The sequence below is a fragment of the Thalassophryne amazonica genome, chromosome 11 (assembly GCF_902500255.1).
Source record: "Thalassophryne amazonica chromosome 11, fThaAma1.1, whole genome shotgun sequence".
Lineage (NCBI taxonomy): Eukaryota > Metazoa > Chordata > Actinopteri > Batrachoidiformes > Batrachoididae > Thalassophryne > Thalassophryne amazonica.
Window position 1 is genome coordinate 12,484,522 of NC_047113.1, and position 17,414 is coordinate 12,501,935.

Sequence of the window (17,414 nt, forward strand, 5' to 3'; positions counted from 1 at the left end):
ACTGACTCCACCAGGTGATTTCACTGACTAACTGATTCCATCTGCTCAAAGTGATCATCAGTGAAATCACCTGGTGGAGTCTGTGGCTGCAAAGAAAACCTGCACTCTCTTGGCCCTTTCTGGAACAAGTTGCCCACCCCTGCCCTAGACAGAAAGTAGTCGATAATTATAATTATTTAAAAATCATACAATGTGATTTTCTGAATTTTTTTTTTTTAATTCTGTCTCTCATAGTTGAATTGTGCCTATGATAAAATTACAAACCTCTCCATTCTTTGTAGGTGGGAAAACTTGCAAAATTGACTTATTTGCCTTACTGTATGCTACAGCCTTATTCCAAAATAGAGTCAATTCATCTCTTCCCTCAAAATTCTACTCGCAACACCCTATAATGACAACATGAAAAAAGTTTTCTGGAAATTTCTGCAAATTTATTAAAAATAATTACGTGTACATAAGTATTCACGCCTTTTGCTCAATACTTTGATTTAGCAGGAATTACAGCCTCAAGTCTTAGTTGAATATGATGCTACAAGCTTGGCACATCTACAGTTAGGCCAAGAAATGACCTGAATGCCACATGTGTCCGGCACGACACACGCTTCGCAGGACTATGACAATATGACAAGCCAACAGCACCACAAATATGGCACTTTCAGTCACCTATCACCAAAAGTACTCTAACAAATGCTGTTTTGTCAGTAATTACTGTGCTTTTTTCTCTTTTTTAAAATACATTTATCTCCTTGTTTATTTTAGCCATTTCATGCTCTTGTTATAAGACAGTGATTGCAGTGCAGTGGTAAAGTTTCTGTCTGGTAATCAGAGCTTTTGTAAATTGCAGGTTCGAATCGAATTTTCTTCATCTGTTGATTTGGAATAGAATTTTCAGTGTTTTCAATGCATTTGCATGTATATACATAAAAGCTATCGTAAGGATTTTGAGCTTTACTCACTTATACATACACACTTCATACTTTTACATGGGAACCCAGAGCCTAGCGTTCATCAGTTTTCCTGTTTTGCAATCTTTCTCTATAACACTCCAACAAGAAACTATGAATACGGATACCACAGACAAATGTTGACATTGAACAATTAACTGGCGACAGCAAGGCACTGTAATCATCAAAATGCCTCATCTTATCAACAATCTTGATATTCTTAGGCAGGAGAGATGCATTGCCACATCCAAATGTACTAAGAGAACATTAAAAGTTCAACAAATGTCATTGCATTTTAATATGTACAGTGAGGAAAATAAGTTTTTGAACACCCTGCGATTTTGCAAGTTCTCCCACTTAGAAATTATGGAGGGGGTCTGAAATTTTCATCTTAGGTGCATGTCCACTGTGAGAGACATAATCTTAAAAAAAAAAAAAAAAAAAAAAAAAAAATCTGTTCTAGATTTTCCAAGCTGTGTAAATAGTGTAGTACCAAAGACACATCTACTTTATTATTCTGTGATAATTTATCTATACAACTGAGGAATTCTATGTAGCTTTTTCATCAGGATATGTCACCAATTTAATTGTTGTAATCATCTCGTCTTATTGTCAAAAGTAGACTTGTAAAGTATTTGATGAACACTGTTCGTAAGGTTATGGCGATTTTATTTTCTTATCTTTATTTTACAAGGGCACTGTTGCCTGACATAAAATTTCCTACTATTTGGAAAATTGCAAGATTTCATACAGTTAAGTTTAACCAGTTCTTATCTGTCCAAATTATCTCCTCACAAAAGCATCTTAATTTTTCACACATGCTGCACAAAGGCACAATCACACAACCGCTGAGTATAAAGCAGTCTGTTTCTGATTAACCCATTATTAGTTGTGGTAAATTCAGGGTGATCAGAAAATAGGTGCTGCCACAGATGAAATGTGTTGATTTTTATTCAAAAGTTACCGTTTCCAGACAAATACAAATCAGAAAATAGTGACTGAGAGCAGATGGGATAATGGACAACTTATAGTGTAAGAGATTGCAGGAAAAAAATAAAACAAGTGACCCAAAAGGAGAATGGGGGGAAAAAAAACCCAGAAAACCTTTTTGTATATATACACACACGATCTAATAAGATTTTATACCAATGTAGTGGTAAGTAACAAACAATAAACAGTACTTTTTCCTTAAATCTTTTTTTTTTTTTTACTTACATAAAATAATTAGGCAAAACACATAGGCTGTTTATCTACTTTATCACATTACATCTGACCTCCTCATGATTCGTGTTCTAAGAAGCCAATTGTCCACCTTTAAACATGACCCATCCTCTGACACGGAAGATTACTGTGAGGGAAGGTGACCTTCACAAGCATGTTTAAGGCTTAAGCGTGGAATGACTACAAAATAAAAACTTCAGTAGACAAAACATTTCAATGAATCTTGTGTGAGACAAATATGTCAAAAAAAATTAAATAAAATAAAATAAAAATAAAAACAAAACAAACAACAAAAAAACCCTAAGCTTTGTCTAGCTGCCACAGCACTGCTGAATAATGTTCATCTTCAATATTGTCCAACTACCTCTCTTTTTAACATTTGAAATCTAAGCATTTTGTGACAGGACGTTTCATGTTGAGAAAAATTTAAAGCTGAATTTCACAAGCCTTTTCATTAGTTTTATCCACACTAATTTACACGTAGGAAGAAGAAGAAAAAAAACGTAGGAACCCGAAGACATTATCAAGACAAAAAAATTAAAAAATAAACATACAAATTTAAAAATCTTTCTCAATGCATGGCTTCTCATGCGTTCGTTTTAAGTTTACTTACATCTCTCAAACTTTTGTGACCGAAGGTTGAAAAGTTTAAAGTAAGAAAACCAAAAGCATGTGTATAAAATCAGCACCGATTCATATATAATTTTATTTTCATGTAGAGATACCCATTTCAACATCATTATACTGGATTTTTACAGCAAAGAGGACCCCAAAGGGAGCCTGATTTTTCCAAAGCCCACACAGTGGTACTACTGGAGAGAAATTGTGTTCACGGTTTGGGGAGATTTTGCTTGTATTTGGTGTTTAAGGAGTGCTCCAAATCTTGGGGTAAGCTCTACAACTTAATGCTGAACACAGCAGAACTTTCAGCAGACTCTGGGAATCTTCAGAGCATAAAGGGATTCTGACTCATTCTACTTGACATCTCATCATCTTAACCACCAGTGGTTTTCCAGACCTCCATTTAGGCCCAATGAGGAAAAAGAAACGAGAGAGGAAGAGGGAGGAAAGAAGAAGGGGCACAAACACCTCCATCCACTTGGCTAATACATTACAAGCAAGCTACTACAGTCTGTTTATAAATTACTAATTCACACCTGGTAACTTACTACAATTATAAAAAGGGTTAGACATAAACAAAAAGGTTTCTTAAGTTAAACACATCGATTTATCCCCATTTCTTTTTTCTTTTTTAAAAAAGTGGGGTAAAACTATTGTGGATTTTTATCTTCAGGCATGTCTCATTTCTAAGAGGTTTGGAAGCAGAAGCCTGTTACACTATTTCTCAACAGGAAGAGCTTACCCAAGATTATAAAAGTAAATATTTGAAACAAAGTCCTCTCTGAGCAAGCAACACTGAGTGTGGGTTGTCATTGGTCCACGTGGAGTACAAGCCAGAATATTATTATTATTTTTTTTTATTATTATTTTTGTTTTTCTTACAGAAAACATCCATTTTCGCATCTAAAATTCTCTTTAAATACAAAGCTCCTCTTCTGTTGTCCCAGCGTCAAAAATCTGTATATTAGCTTAAAACACCCCAAGGACCTACAGGAAACAAAAACAAAAAGCATGAATCAGTGACTTATCAGTAACAAAGCCCAGATATAAGAAGAAAAACCAGACATATGACACACTGATACTGAGTCATATGTTAATGTATCGAGGTGCATTATGAAATAAAAAAAGTACTTCTCTAATGACACACATTATAAGAAATGGCTGGTGGAATGTACTGTGATTGTTTGTTTTTTTTAACAAATAAACCAACCAACCAGTGATGTGGAGGCTCATTTTCCCATAATGCCTTTTGGCATCTGTGAGTTTTAATGCTCAAACCTTCAGAATTAGTGCATTAAAAACAAAATATATTTGTCTTCTTTGTCTTTCGGCTGTTCCCGTTAGGGGTCGCCACAGCAGATCAATCATTTCCATCTCACCCTGTCCTCTGTATCTTCCTCTGTCACACCAACCACCTGCATGTCCTCTCTCAGCACATCCATGAACCTCCTCTTTGGTCTCCCTCTTCTCCTCCTGCCTGGTGGCTCCATCCTCAGCATCCTTCTCCCTATATACCCTGGGTCCCTCCTCTGCACATGTCCAAACCATCGCAATCTCGCCTCTCTGACTTTGTCTCCAAACCGTCCCACCTGAGCTATCCCTCTGATATGTTCATTCCTAATCTTTTGTTAGTGCCACTGTCTCTAAACCATACAACATAGCTGGTCTCACTACTATTTTGTAAACTTTCGCCTTCACTCTTGCTGATATTCTTCGGTCACAAATCACTCCTGCCACCTTTCTCCACCCACTCCACCCTGCCTGCACTCTCTTCTTCACCTCTCTACCACACTCTCCATTACTTTGAACAGTTGACCCCAAATATTTAAACTCATCTAATTTCACCACTTCTACTCCTTGTAACTGCACAATTCCACTGGGCTCCCTCTCATTCACACACATGTACTCAGTCTTGCTTCTACTGACTTTCATTCCCCTTCTCTCCAAAGCATATCTCCACTTCTCCAGACTAGACTCAACTTGCTCTCTACTCTTACAGATCACAATGTCATCTGCAAACATCATAGTCCATGGGGACTCCTGTCTGATCTCATCTGTCAACCTGTCCATCACCACTGCAAACAAGAAAGGACTCAGAGCTGATCCTTGGTGTAATCCCACCTCCACCTTGAATGAGTCTGTCATTCCGACTGCGCATCTCACCGCTCTCACACTATTCTTGTACATGTCCTGCACTACCCTAACATACTTCTCTGCCACTCCAGACTTCCTCATACAATACCACAACTCTTTTCTTGGCACCCTATCATAAGCTTTTTCTAAGTCCACAAACACACAATGTAACTCTTTCTGTCCTTCTCTGTACTTTTCCAACAGTATTCTCAGAGCAAACATTGTATCTGTAGTGCTCTTTCTCGGCATGAAACCATATTGCTGCTCACAGATCTTCACCTGTTTTCTAAGCCTAGCTTCTACTACTCTTTCCCATAACTTCAGGCTGTGGCTGATCAGCTTTATGCCTCTGTAGTTACTGCAGCTCTGCACATCACCCTTGTTCTTGAAAATAGGAACCAGCACACTTCGTCTCCACTCCTCAGGCATCCTCTCACTTTCCAAGATTTTATTAAACAATCTGGTTAGAAACTCTACTGCCATCTCTCCTAGACATTTCCATGCCTCCATTGGAATGTCATCTGAACCAACTGCCTTTCCACTCTTCATCCTCTTCATAGCAGCCCTCACTTATTCCTTGCTAATCTCTTTTGCTTCCTGATTTACTCTCACCACATCATCCAGCCTTTTCTCTCGCTCATTTTCTTTATTCATCAACTCTTCAAAATATTCCCTCCACCTTCTCAGCACACACTCCTCACTTCTCAGCACATTACCATGTGCATCTTTTACCACCCTAACCTGCTGCACATCCTTTCCAGCTCTGTCCCTTTGTCTGGCCAATCGGTACAAGTCCTTTTCTCCTTCTTTACTATTCAACTTCTTGTACAGCTCGCAATATGCCTTTTCCTTTGCTTTTGCCACTTCTCTTCTTGCCTTACGCCGCATCTCCTTGTACTCCTGTCTACTTTCTTCATCTCTCCAACTATCCCAAAACTTTTTCACCAACCTCTTTCTCCTTATGCTTTCCTGGACCTCTTCATTCCACCACCAAGTCTCCTTGTCTTCCTTCCACTGTCCAGATGTCATACCCAGTACTGCCCTAGCTGTCTCCCTCACCACATCTGCAGTACTTTTCCAGTTGTCCAAAACTGCTTCCCCTCCAACTAGTGCTTCTCTCACCTGCTCGCTAAATTTCACACAACAGTCTTCCTCCTTCAGCTTCCACCATCTGATCCTTTGTTGAGCTCTCACTCTCTTCTTCTTCTTTACCTCTAAAGTCATCCTACAAGCAACCATCCTATGCTGTCTAGTGACACTCTCTCCTGCTACCACCTTAGTCTGTGATTTATTTTAGCTTGCATCTCCTATAAAGAATGTAGTCCACCTGTGTGCACCTTCCTCCACTCTTATGTTACCCTGTGCTCCTCCCTTTTCTTAAAGTAGGTATTCACCACAGCCATTTCCATCCTTTTTGCAAAATCAACTACCATCTGTCCTTCCCCATTCCTATCCTTAATACCATATCTACCCATTACTTCCTCATCACCTCTGTTCCCTTCACCAACATGCCCATTGAAGTCTGCTCCTATCACCACTCTTTCATGCTTGGGCACACTCTCCACCACCTCATCTAACACACTCCAGAAATCTTCTTTCTCCTTCATCTCACAACCTACCTGTGGGGCATATGCACTGATGATATTTATCATCACCCCTTCAATTTCCAACTTCACACTCATCACCCTGTCAGACACTCGCTTAACCTCAGACACTTTTAACATACTCTTCCTTTAAAATGACCCCAACACCATTTCTCTTCCTGTCCTCACCATGGTACAACAACTTGTACCCACCGCCGATGCTCCTGCTCTTACTTCCCTTCCACTTGGTCTCTTGCACACACAATATGTCTACCTTTCTCCTCTCCATCATATCAGCCAGCTCTCTCCCTTTAACAGTCATACTACCAACATTCAAAGTCCCCACTCTCATTTCCACCCTTCTAGTTTTCTTCTTCTCCCGCTGTTCATGGCAACGTTTTCCTCCTCTTCTTCGTCGTCGTCTTCGCCCAGCAGTCGCCCAATTTCCACCGGCACCCTGACGTTGTTAACCCAGGCCGCGACCGATCCGGTATGGGAATTTGATTCTGAGTCTGCATAGTTGGGTTGGCTTGTTTTACGCCGGATGCCCTTCCTGACGCAACCCTCATTTATCCGGGCTTGGGACCGGCACTCAGAATGTACTGGCTGCACATCCCATGAGGCTGAGTTTTTCAATTTGTAAAAATGACAGAGTTGACGTTAAAATCAATAAAACGGACAGAATTAGTTTGGTTTTTAAATCAAACCATAAGTTAAGCCTGCTTTGCTTTTCATGCCTTTTGCCACATGTCTGGGGCAGTGTATGTTGAATGTAAATGACTTTTCTTTGCAGCAGTGGGCAGGGCGCACAAAGACAGAAGCTCTGACTCATTGTGTTGGGTTTGTGATCGCCTTTGATTCTACTCAGATTTGTCTGCGATGCTTAAACTCAAAACTGGCTTGTCAGTAGCTGATAGTGTACTGGACTCAATACTAAAAGTTACTGGTTAGCTGTAGCTTCCGCAAATTTTTTTTTAAGTTTGTTGGTTTATCGTTATAAAAGTTAACTTTTCAGTTAGTGGATTAGCAGTTATCAAAGCTAATGTTATGGTTAGCTGTGCCCACCACTGAAAATATCTATATTATAATAGCCAAGTGGCGTGTGTATGTATGGCTTCAATCACGCAAAAATCAGGAAGAGCTGACATTTGCCGTTTGGCATGCTTACGTATTTTGGGTCAAAGATAAACACTGCGAAAAACGAAAAATTGATAGGACATATATTTTGATGAAATTAGCTATTTTAGCTAACCAATAAACAATGGATGCTGTGCTGCAATGCACCATGGGAGTTTGGAGTTTTGAGGTTTTACATGTTATTGTGGTTTATGTTAGTTCAACAGTGTTGTTAGTGTTATTGACTGATTGTGTTTTTGGAGCTCAATGTTGCTCTTACCATGAGTGACTTAAGTTTCATGTTGGGGACAAAATGTGTAGGAAAATGTTTATTGTATAATGTTTAGTGGTTTTAATGTCTTCAGCTACCGTCTTTGTCAAATTCAAAGCACCTGCTTACAGCAGCTGTGCGTGCGACTTTGATCAGGAACAAACACAGCACAGCTGACATTTGCTGTCTGGCATGCTTATGTATTTTGGGTCAAGGATGAATGGTGCCAAAACAGAACACTGAAAGGACTAATTAGTTTTGGAGAAGCTATAAATATTAGCCAACATTGCTAACTATATTTTGGACTATCACATATGTCCAGCAGGGGACAGTAATTCATCTTTATATTAAAAGCGTGAGTGTAGGTGCATATAATTGTAAATACCTTAAAAATACATAGATGACACAAGAAAGTGAAAACACTTCTTTCCATTGTGGTCCCTTTAAAAATCAAATGACAAAATAGAGGTAATAATAAAATAAAAATAATAATAGTGAGTAAATGATAACAACAACCTAAATAATTTATAAATACATTAAGACAATAAATTAACATTAAAAATTACATAATTAACAGGAAATAAAAGGGTTGAGTTCCTCTTCTAAAATTTGAGTTCTAAGGTTCTGAAAACATTCTCGACTGACACACCATTCCAACTCATTGCTTAATTTATTACCACCCTTGAAAAATGTCAACACGACCCAATCTAGAGCCTGTGGATCCCCATGGCCAACATGCAACTATTCATTATTATTACTTTTTATTTTGATTAGTTTTCCTTGTTCCCACGATCCTGTAAAAGCTACTCCAGGTGGACTGTCCTTTTTTGGTCCTTTTTACATGGTCATGACTGGAGCTGCTATCAACACCCTGGCATTTGACAGACATCTAACAAAACTGACCTTGTTTGGTGTCAGTTTAAAGTTGTCAGGCAGGATGAAATGAAGTGACAGTGTAAAGATGCTAAAGGGACAGAGGGTGCTTTTTACCGATTCATCCATGATCGAAGCTGGGTCAAAGTAATCTGGCTTAAGCTCCGACCTCTCCCGGCGATTCTTAGAAGGAGGCTGTAAGAGAGAAGCAGATTTAGAAAAGGCACCTCGATAAATTTTATGACTCTGGCAAATGTTTTGTTTGTTTGAATGAATGATGTCTTACATCTTTCTTCATAAATGTATGGAAAAAGACCTGCTTCTTTAGGTCTTCTTAAATTATGCTCTAAGCAAATTGGTCTTCTTTGTGAGGAACGGTGACAGGCACAGTATAGTGCACACACAACTTCAACCGCTTAGTCCGTGGGCCAAGCAGGTTTTCGGTTTCACTTAATGTGACAAAACGACACTTAAGAATCCAGCCTCAGTGTACCATGGCCTACACAAAAAAGTATGATAATCATACCAGGGTGGTAGCTGTAGCCAGCTAGGGGTCAACAGGGTTCTCCCCAGAAATTTTTAGTATAGCGGTGCTGTTGGCAATTATCACCGAAGGTAGCGTGCATTGCGAGTCATTTTGAATGGTTTTAAATGCATTGAAAGCAAGAATAATAGACAAAAAAAAAAGACACGTGTTATAATATCAAAGTTCTTTTATGCATGTTTCTGTCTAAGTTTCTGTCTAAACCCGTGCCAATTCAACATGCAGACCCACCTCGGATTTGCTGTGGTGACCCCGAGTGCAAACAAGGGAGCAGCCGAAGGGTCTTTTTTAGCTTTAATCCAGTAAGACAGGCAGAGTTTCTGTCATGTTGACAGTTTAGTATTTTTCTTTTTAACATTTCTGAGTGGGACTGCATACTAAAACAAACAAACAACAACAACAAAAAAAAAAAAACTCTTCATCAATCTGGCTCCAACTTTCTCTGATTGCTGTTGCCAGATCAGCTTTGCAGGTTGGAGCCTTGTCATGGACCATTTTCTTCAACTTCCAAAGATTTTCAATTGGATTAAGATCCTGTCTATTTGCAGGCCATGACATTGACCCTATGTGTCTTTTTGCAAGGAATGTTTTCACAGTTTTTGCTCTATGGCAAGATGCATTATCTTCTTGAAAAATGATTTCATCATCCCCAAACATCCTTTCAATTGATGGGATAAGAAAAATGTCCAAAATATCAACGTAAACTTGTGCATTTATTGATGATGTAATGACAGCCATCTCCCCAGTGCCTTTACCTGACATGCAGCCCCATATCATCAATGACTGTGGAAATTTACATGTTCTCTTCAGGCAGTCATCTTTAAAAATCTCATTGGAACAGCACCAAACAAAAGTTCCAGCACCATCAGCTTGCCCAATGCAGATTCATCACTGAATATGACTTTCATCCAGTCATCCACAGTCCACGATTGCTTTTCCTTAGCCCATTGTAACCTTGTTTTCTTCTGTTTAGGTGTTAATGATGGCTTTCGTTTAGCTTTTCTGTATGTAAATCCCATTTCCTTTAGGCGGTTTCTTACAGTTTGGTCACAGACGTTGACTCCAGTTTCCTCCCATTCGTTCCTCATTTGTTTTGTTGTGCATTTTTGATTTCTGAGACATATTGCTTTAAGTTTTCTGTCTTGAAGTTTTGATGTCTTCCTTGGTCTACCAGTATGTTTGCCTTTAACAACCTTCCCATGTTGTTTGCATTTGGTCCAGAGTTTATACACAGCTGACTGTGAACAACCAACATCTTTTGCAACATTGCGTGATGATTTACCCTCTTTTAAGAGTTTGATAATCCTCGCCTTTGTTTCAATTGACATCTCTCGTGTTGGAGCCATGATTCAGGTCAGTCCACTTGGTGCAACAGCTCTCCAAGGTGTGATCACTCCTTTTTAGATGCAGACTAACGAACAGATCTGATTTGATGCAGGTGTTAGTTTTGGGGATGAAAATTTACAGGGTGAGTCCATAATTTATTCCTCAGAATTGAGTGAGTCCATATTTTTTTCCCTCTGCTTGGTCTAAAAAAGTAAACGTTACTGACTGCTACATTTTTTTCTTGATTTCTTATAGTGTTTCTTAAAGCCAGAAAGTTGCCATTTGAAATGACTTTAGTTTTGTGTCATGTCTGTGATCTGCTTATTTTCTACAAAATTAAACACCTGAATGAACATCCTCCGAGGCCAGTGATTCCATAATTTTTGCCAGGGGTTGTGTGTGTGTGTGTGTGTATATATATATATATATATATATATATATATATATATATATATACACACCCCAGTTTGTCCCAGACCTCTATGTAATGACACCGAACAATTTTACATTTCTTTAACAAAGTAAAATAAACAAGTACAGTACTGCAGGGAATTTCAATAAGCAGCAAGTCCAACTTGGAAACAAATATTATCATAGCCTGTGACAAATTTTTGACTCACAGCTGTTAACTGAACACATATAAAAATGTTTTTTGAAACATGAATCTCAGTTGAGATACTAATGAAAAAAAATTATAAATTGTTCTATTTAAAAACAACAACAACAACAAAAAAAACAAAAACACACACACAAGTTGTTTGATTCGGCGTCGCAGATGGAACAGTCCCCCTAAAAATTCTGCTTCAAAAGTTTCTGCTTCAAACTGCACTCCAGTCATCATCTATCTCAGCGACAGATACCTGAAGCTTTTGTACAACACTCATTTCCACATAAATTCAGCATTATTCCATCATAAAAGATGGTGGAAGTGAAGCGAGCACTTGCGGCTAAACGAGCTGCTAGCTGATGCGTTCACTGCGCGCCTGGCATTTCATAGCATCACAGAATTTCTGTCTTGCAGAGTTTCTTCTTAAAACAGACTCGTTTCTGCTTAAAACTGACTTTTGAATGATTTAAAAGGTTTTACCTTTATCATCTGATGGTTAATAATCCCATTAATGCATTTTATTGCTTTGGGTGAAGAGACTGTCTCAGACGTGCTGCTGTGGTCCAAAATGACGCATGCGCAGAAGCAAAAGGCGGACCGATTTTTAGGGGGCGGACCATTCGGTCTGCGATACTGGTGAATTACATTCCAAAGCGACTTGTATGTCAAAAATATTCTACATCATCATCTACGGCTACAAGCCTACATCAATGACAACTGAAAGCTGCTCTAAATGAGGAACTGTCTGAACCACACTCCCTGGCAGAAGGTGGCAGTAATGCACCATTAGGCTGAATGACAACCACTGTAAAACAACAATAAGACAAAGGAGCTCTGAACAAGGACAGGCAGGGTCTGAGAGAATGAGCCCCTACTTGTCACTTGATTCGTTTCAGAATTTGTAGTTCAGCAGCAACGGTAGAGGACAGCTAGGTTAAGAAAAGGTTAAGTGTATAATCTGGTATTTTAAAAGGTTTTTTTTTTTCCCCCGTGAAGAAACATGCACTGAAGCGGTTCCAGCATCCGGACACTTCTAATGCTGTTTTTGTCTGCTCAATGGCAACAAGATGCAGTTTATGCAGAGTTCATTGTGCTGTGTATAATAACATTAATTAGTCTGTTAGTTTCTGCTTGTCACTTGTGTTACAACTAAATAATGCAGCGATTAAATACATTTTGCTTCTTGCTGCATGAAACAATAGCATATTTCAAAAATAAATGACTCATTTTTGGACAGATGCAACCAACAATCTGGTGAGACATTGTCCAGAAAATATAATTATCGTCTCAGTCCAAAAACATTCCTAAAAACGGAATAATCTATTTTTGTGCTCATTTTATGTGTGCACTGCGGTTTTTATTCTGTTGACTACTTTAGTGTGAGCCAGTATTTTCTGTCAAAGAACACTATAAAGTAATTAATTATTACGATTGTTATTATGAAGTATCTATTTTGGTTCAGCACTACATGCAAACCACCACAAAAATAAATAAGCTTGTCTTCAGACAATACAAGACAAATTTTTGAATTAAATATAATTCCATAAACACTTTTCTACTTACCAGATCAATGTCCATGGTGTCAAAATCCATGCCTTCATTTAGGTCATCCATACGACCTTCAGATGACATCATTACATCCTCCACAATGGGCTCCTCATCTTCCTCCATAAGCCCAGTGCTGTGACGACTGCAAAAAGACATGGGTATATGATGACTGAAGTATACCTGAAATTACAACCTGTACCTTTATGTGGAAGTGTGTCTGTATCATACATCGCATGCTGCAGATTGGTCCTGAGCTTGACATAGTTCATGGCTCTTTCCTGCTGCTGACGTGCCTCTTCTTGCTGTCTCTGGGCCAACATCCACGTCACCTGGGAACTAAATGAACAAGTGCAAGTTGGTAAGCAACGTTTGTAACCCACAAGTGGTTGGTAGCTATGCATTCATAGGCCCATTAGCCTGGTGCCTCTATAAAAGTCAGACAGGATAAATCAACTGGTCAGTCACTGTCCCACAGGGCCTGCACTTGGCAGGCTTCTAGGTGCAACCATGCTGCTAGCATATGCCATCAAATTATTATTAGCACACAAAAATCCAATTCCATTGAACCCTGTCTTAACGCATTTTGGCTAATTACCCAGCCCTCTGATGCCATTCTCACAGCAAAATCAATTCACTGAGCTAAATGATGGGCCCTAATTTGATCTTCCAAATATTTAAAATATTTTGTGAGTAGCTGAAAGCACTAGAATGCAAAGCAGGTGATTTAAATAAATGATCATGTCTGGCATGTTGGATGAAAACAGCAAATAAAAATGAAAGTTAATATGGTTGAAAAATGGGACCGTAGCCATCCAAGAGTAAGCCACAGTACATATTTTGATGTATTAAACATAAAGATAAAATACCGTATGAAATGAGAAGCTGCAGAACAGATCACAATATTAAATGATTCATTACGCCTCACAAAGGGCAACTGGTTTAATTTACAAATGACGACACTTGGAAATGTTTAACTTTACATCTAAGGAAGAATTTTATGTGATTGTGTGGAAAAGTGTTCTGCATCATGACACAGTGAACGGTGCATACTTGTAATCCATGGGTGTCTGGTGGTGCTGAGGCGTCTGTTGGTGATGCTGTGGGTGTTGGTGTCCCTGCTGCTGGTCATGAGGAAGTGGGTAAACGCCCATGTAGCTGTCATCTCGACCCCTCTTCGGATCTCGCATGACAGTGGAGGTGAGGTGAGGAGATGGCATCATGACTGGGGTCTGCATGGTCTGCTGCCAAACCTCACTGCTGCTGCTCTCCTCTGAAAGGGAAAGGACAAAATGAAAAAGTCAAACATGCACTTTACAATGATTTAAGTGCCAACTATGTGACTTAAATCTAAAACTTCCAGCTCAACATGTTTCCCCCCCCCTTTCATCCTAAGCAACAACTACTTTAACTAAATGAGAATTTTGCAAGTTATTAGAGACCAGAGTTGAAAAGACCCGAGTGAGTAGTAATACTTTTTGTTGACACATGCAAAGGTACAGAATATGCTGCACTAAGCAACACTGACTGCCTACTGTGATGTAAGAAAATAGCTGTTTCAGCTGCTACGGTGCTGCCATTAGTTTTCAGTGCAAAACAGAGCTGATGACACAGAAAATCATATTTAAACCAACCGACACCCTTGGAGGTTGAAGATTTAATCCAAAGCAGATGTGCCAAAACCTACAGTTGCTTAAATGACCAAATTAGGTGAGCTCCAAAGGTGAGTCAATCCCCAGAGACAGCCTTGTTAACAGAACAGGGGCACGATAAGAGAAAGCTCTATGACCCACAGACTTTTTATTCAACCTACGGACACAAAGTAGTCTTGCACCCTGAGAACGCAATGCCCGGGCCGGCACGTAGGGTTCAACTAAGTAGGGAGGTACCAGTCCGTGAACAATTTTATAGGTTAGTAACACAACCTTAAAATATGATCTCACAGGGGCAGGAAGTCAGTGAAGAGGTGCCAAAATTGGTGTAATGTGGTCAAACTTTCTGCTTCGTGTCAAAAGTCTGGCAGCAGAATTCTGAACCAGTGGGAGATCCCAAATGCTTTAATGCGGTAAACATTGCAGTAGTCCAATCTAGAAGAGACAAACGCATAAATCAGGGTCTCAGCATCAGCCATAGACAGGATGGGACAAATCTTTGCTATATTTCACAGGTGGAAGAAAGCAGTCCTCGTAATATCTCTAATGTGGCGGTCAAAGGACAGCGTAGGATCAAAAATTACCCCAAGGTTCCTTACTTTGTCAGTGTGATGTATGACACACGAGCCTAGGCTAATCATTAGCTGGTCAAATTGATGCTGATGTCTCACTGGACCAAGAACCATCATTTCAGTCTTATCAGAGTTTAAAAATAGAAAGTTGCTTGACATCCAGCTTCTCACTGATGCAAGGCAATCTTCTAAGGACTTTATATGAATGAGGTTACCAGCAGTTATTGGCATATATAACTGAGTATCATCAGCATAGCAGTGAAAGGTAATTCCAAAATGCCACATTATGTGCCCAAGGGGTGCTATATAAAGGGAGAAAAGCAGGGGGCCTAAGACGGACCCCTGTGAAAGGTTAGAGGTAGTGTTATTGTACAACACACAGTGAGAAAAACTGGTCAGGTATGACGTCAACCAAGGGCACTCCCAGTAATCCCAAAATGATTCTCCAACCTATCGAGTAGAATATGATGATCCACGATATCAAACGCAGCACTAAGATCTAACAGCACCAAGACCATAGTGGTGTCCGAATCCATTGCAAGCAGAACATCATTCACCACTTATTCACCAACTATTCCACATCTGTCTCTGTGGAATATTTTCTTAAAGCAGACTGCAGTGGCTCGAAAAGATTACTCTCAGTAAGGTGGTCAGCTAGCTGCCGTGAAACCACCTTTACCAGAATTTGAGAGCAAAACGATAGATTTGACATTGGCCTATAGCTTTTCGATACATTAGGGTCAAGATTAGGTTTCTTAAATAATGGTTTAATCACTGCAGATTTTAAACATTTAGGAACAGATCCAGAAGTTAATGAGAGATTAATAATTTCCACCACAGTCGGCCCTAGAGTGGGCCGCAGGTCCTTAAACAGTTTTGTTGGTACAGGATCAACTAAGCAGGTTGTGCTTTTTGTAGACATTACAAGTTTTGTCAGCATGCCTTCTGAGATACTATCAAATTCTGTAAATCTACATAATACCCCACTAATAGCACCCATCTCAAAAGCAGGGTGTAGTGGCTGGGTTAAGGCATGCTGGAATATATTTAACCTAATGTCTTCTATTTTTTTAATTGAAGTAATCCAAGAATTTTGTGTTGTAAAAGGAGAGCGACTTACAAGTGGTTGTCCATGAATAAGTGTTGCCACCGTGTCGAATAAGAACTTTGAGTTATGCTTGTTTTTGTTGATCAAATCAGAGTAATAGATCTGCTTTGGAGCCAGTAGTGCATGCTTACAGTCTAAGATAGTATCATGCCACGTGAGGTGGAATACTTCTAATTTTGAACTACGTCATTTCCATTCAAGACCTTATGCTTGAGGTCACGCAAGTAATCATTGAACCAAGGTAACTTTTTTTTGGGGGGGGGTGGCACAATCATGTCGAGTGTAGTTTTGAGTGCTGAGTTTAAACTACAAACCCCTTTGTCACCGGTTCTGTTCATTATTTTTATGGACAGAATTTCTAGGTGCAGCCAGGGTGTACAGGGGATCTGGTCTGGGAACCACAGAATCTCGTCTCTGCTGTTTGCGGACGATGTGGTTCTGTTGGCTTCGTCAAATCAGGACCTTCAGCGTGCACTGGGGCGGTTTGCAGCCGAGTGTGAAGCGTCCGGGATGAAAATCAGCACCTCCAAATCTGAGGCCATGGTTCGCGACCGGAATAAGATGCTTTGCCCTCTTCAGGTCGGTGGAGTGTCCTTGCCTCAAGTGGAGGAGTTTAAGTACCTCGGGGTCTTGTTCACGAGTGAGGGACGGATGGAGCGTGAGATCGATAGACGGATCGGTGCAGCATCTGCAGTGATGCAGTCACTGTATCTGACCGTCGTGGTGAAGAGAGAGCTGAGTAGGGGGGCAAAGCTCTCGATTTACCGATCGATCTACGTTCCGATCCTCACCTATGGTCATGAGATTTGGCTCATGACTGAAAGAACGAGATCGCGAGTACAAGCGGCCGAGATGAGTTTCCTCCGCAGGGTGGCTGGGTGCTCCCTTAGAGATAGGGTGAGGAGCTCGGTCACTCGGGAGGAGCTCGGAGTCGAGCCGCTGCTCCTCCACGTCGAAAGGAGTCAGTTGAGGTGGCTCGGGCATCTTTTCCGGATGCCCCCTGGATGCCTCGCTGGAGAGGTGTTCCAGGCACATCCCATTGGGAGGAGGCCCCGGGGAAGACCCAGGACATGCTGGAGGGACTAAATCTCTCGGCTGGCTTGGGAACGCCTTGGGGTTCCCCTGGAGGAGCTGGGGGAGGTGTGTGTTGATCGGGAGGTCTGGGCGGCTTTGCTTGAGCTGCTGCCCCCGCGACCCGACTCCGGATAAAGCGGAAGAAAATGGATGGATGGAGTTTAAACTATTCACAAGACTGTCTTTTGATTGGGCATTTTCCAAACTTGAAACTAAGATATCTA

At 40.2% G+C, this 17,414-nt stretch overlaps 1 protein-coding gene across 2 annotated transcripts in view; it reads right to left on the bottom strand.

Annotated features, from left to right (window-relative positions):
* Positions 1-1,877: 1,877 nt before the first annotated feature.
* The window catches only part of stag2b (stromal antigen 2b), a 93,939-nt gene continuing 78,402 nt past the window's right edge, over positions 1,878-17,414 (bottom strand). For both annotated transcript variants that reach the window (XM_034180917.1, XM_034180918.1), the window contains exons 30-34: positions 13,838-14,057; positions 13,016-13,123; positions 12,803-12,929; positions 8,880-8,957; positions 1,878-3,773 (exon numbers count right to left, since the gene is read on the bottom strand). In XM_034180917.1, the coding sequence (XP_034036808.1) occupies positions 3,756-3,773; positions 8,880-8,957; positions 12,803-12,929; positions 13,016-13,123; positions 13,838-14,057 (551 nt within the window). In that variant the 3' untranslated portion in view covers positions 1,878-3,755. The remainder of the gene's footprint in view (positions 3,774-8,879; positions 8,958-12,802; positions 12,930-13,015; positions 13,124-13,837; positions 14,058-17,414) is intronic.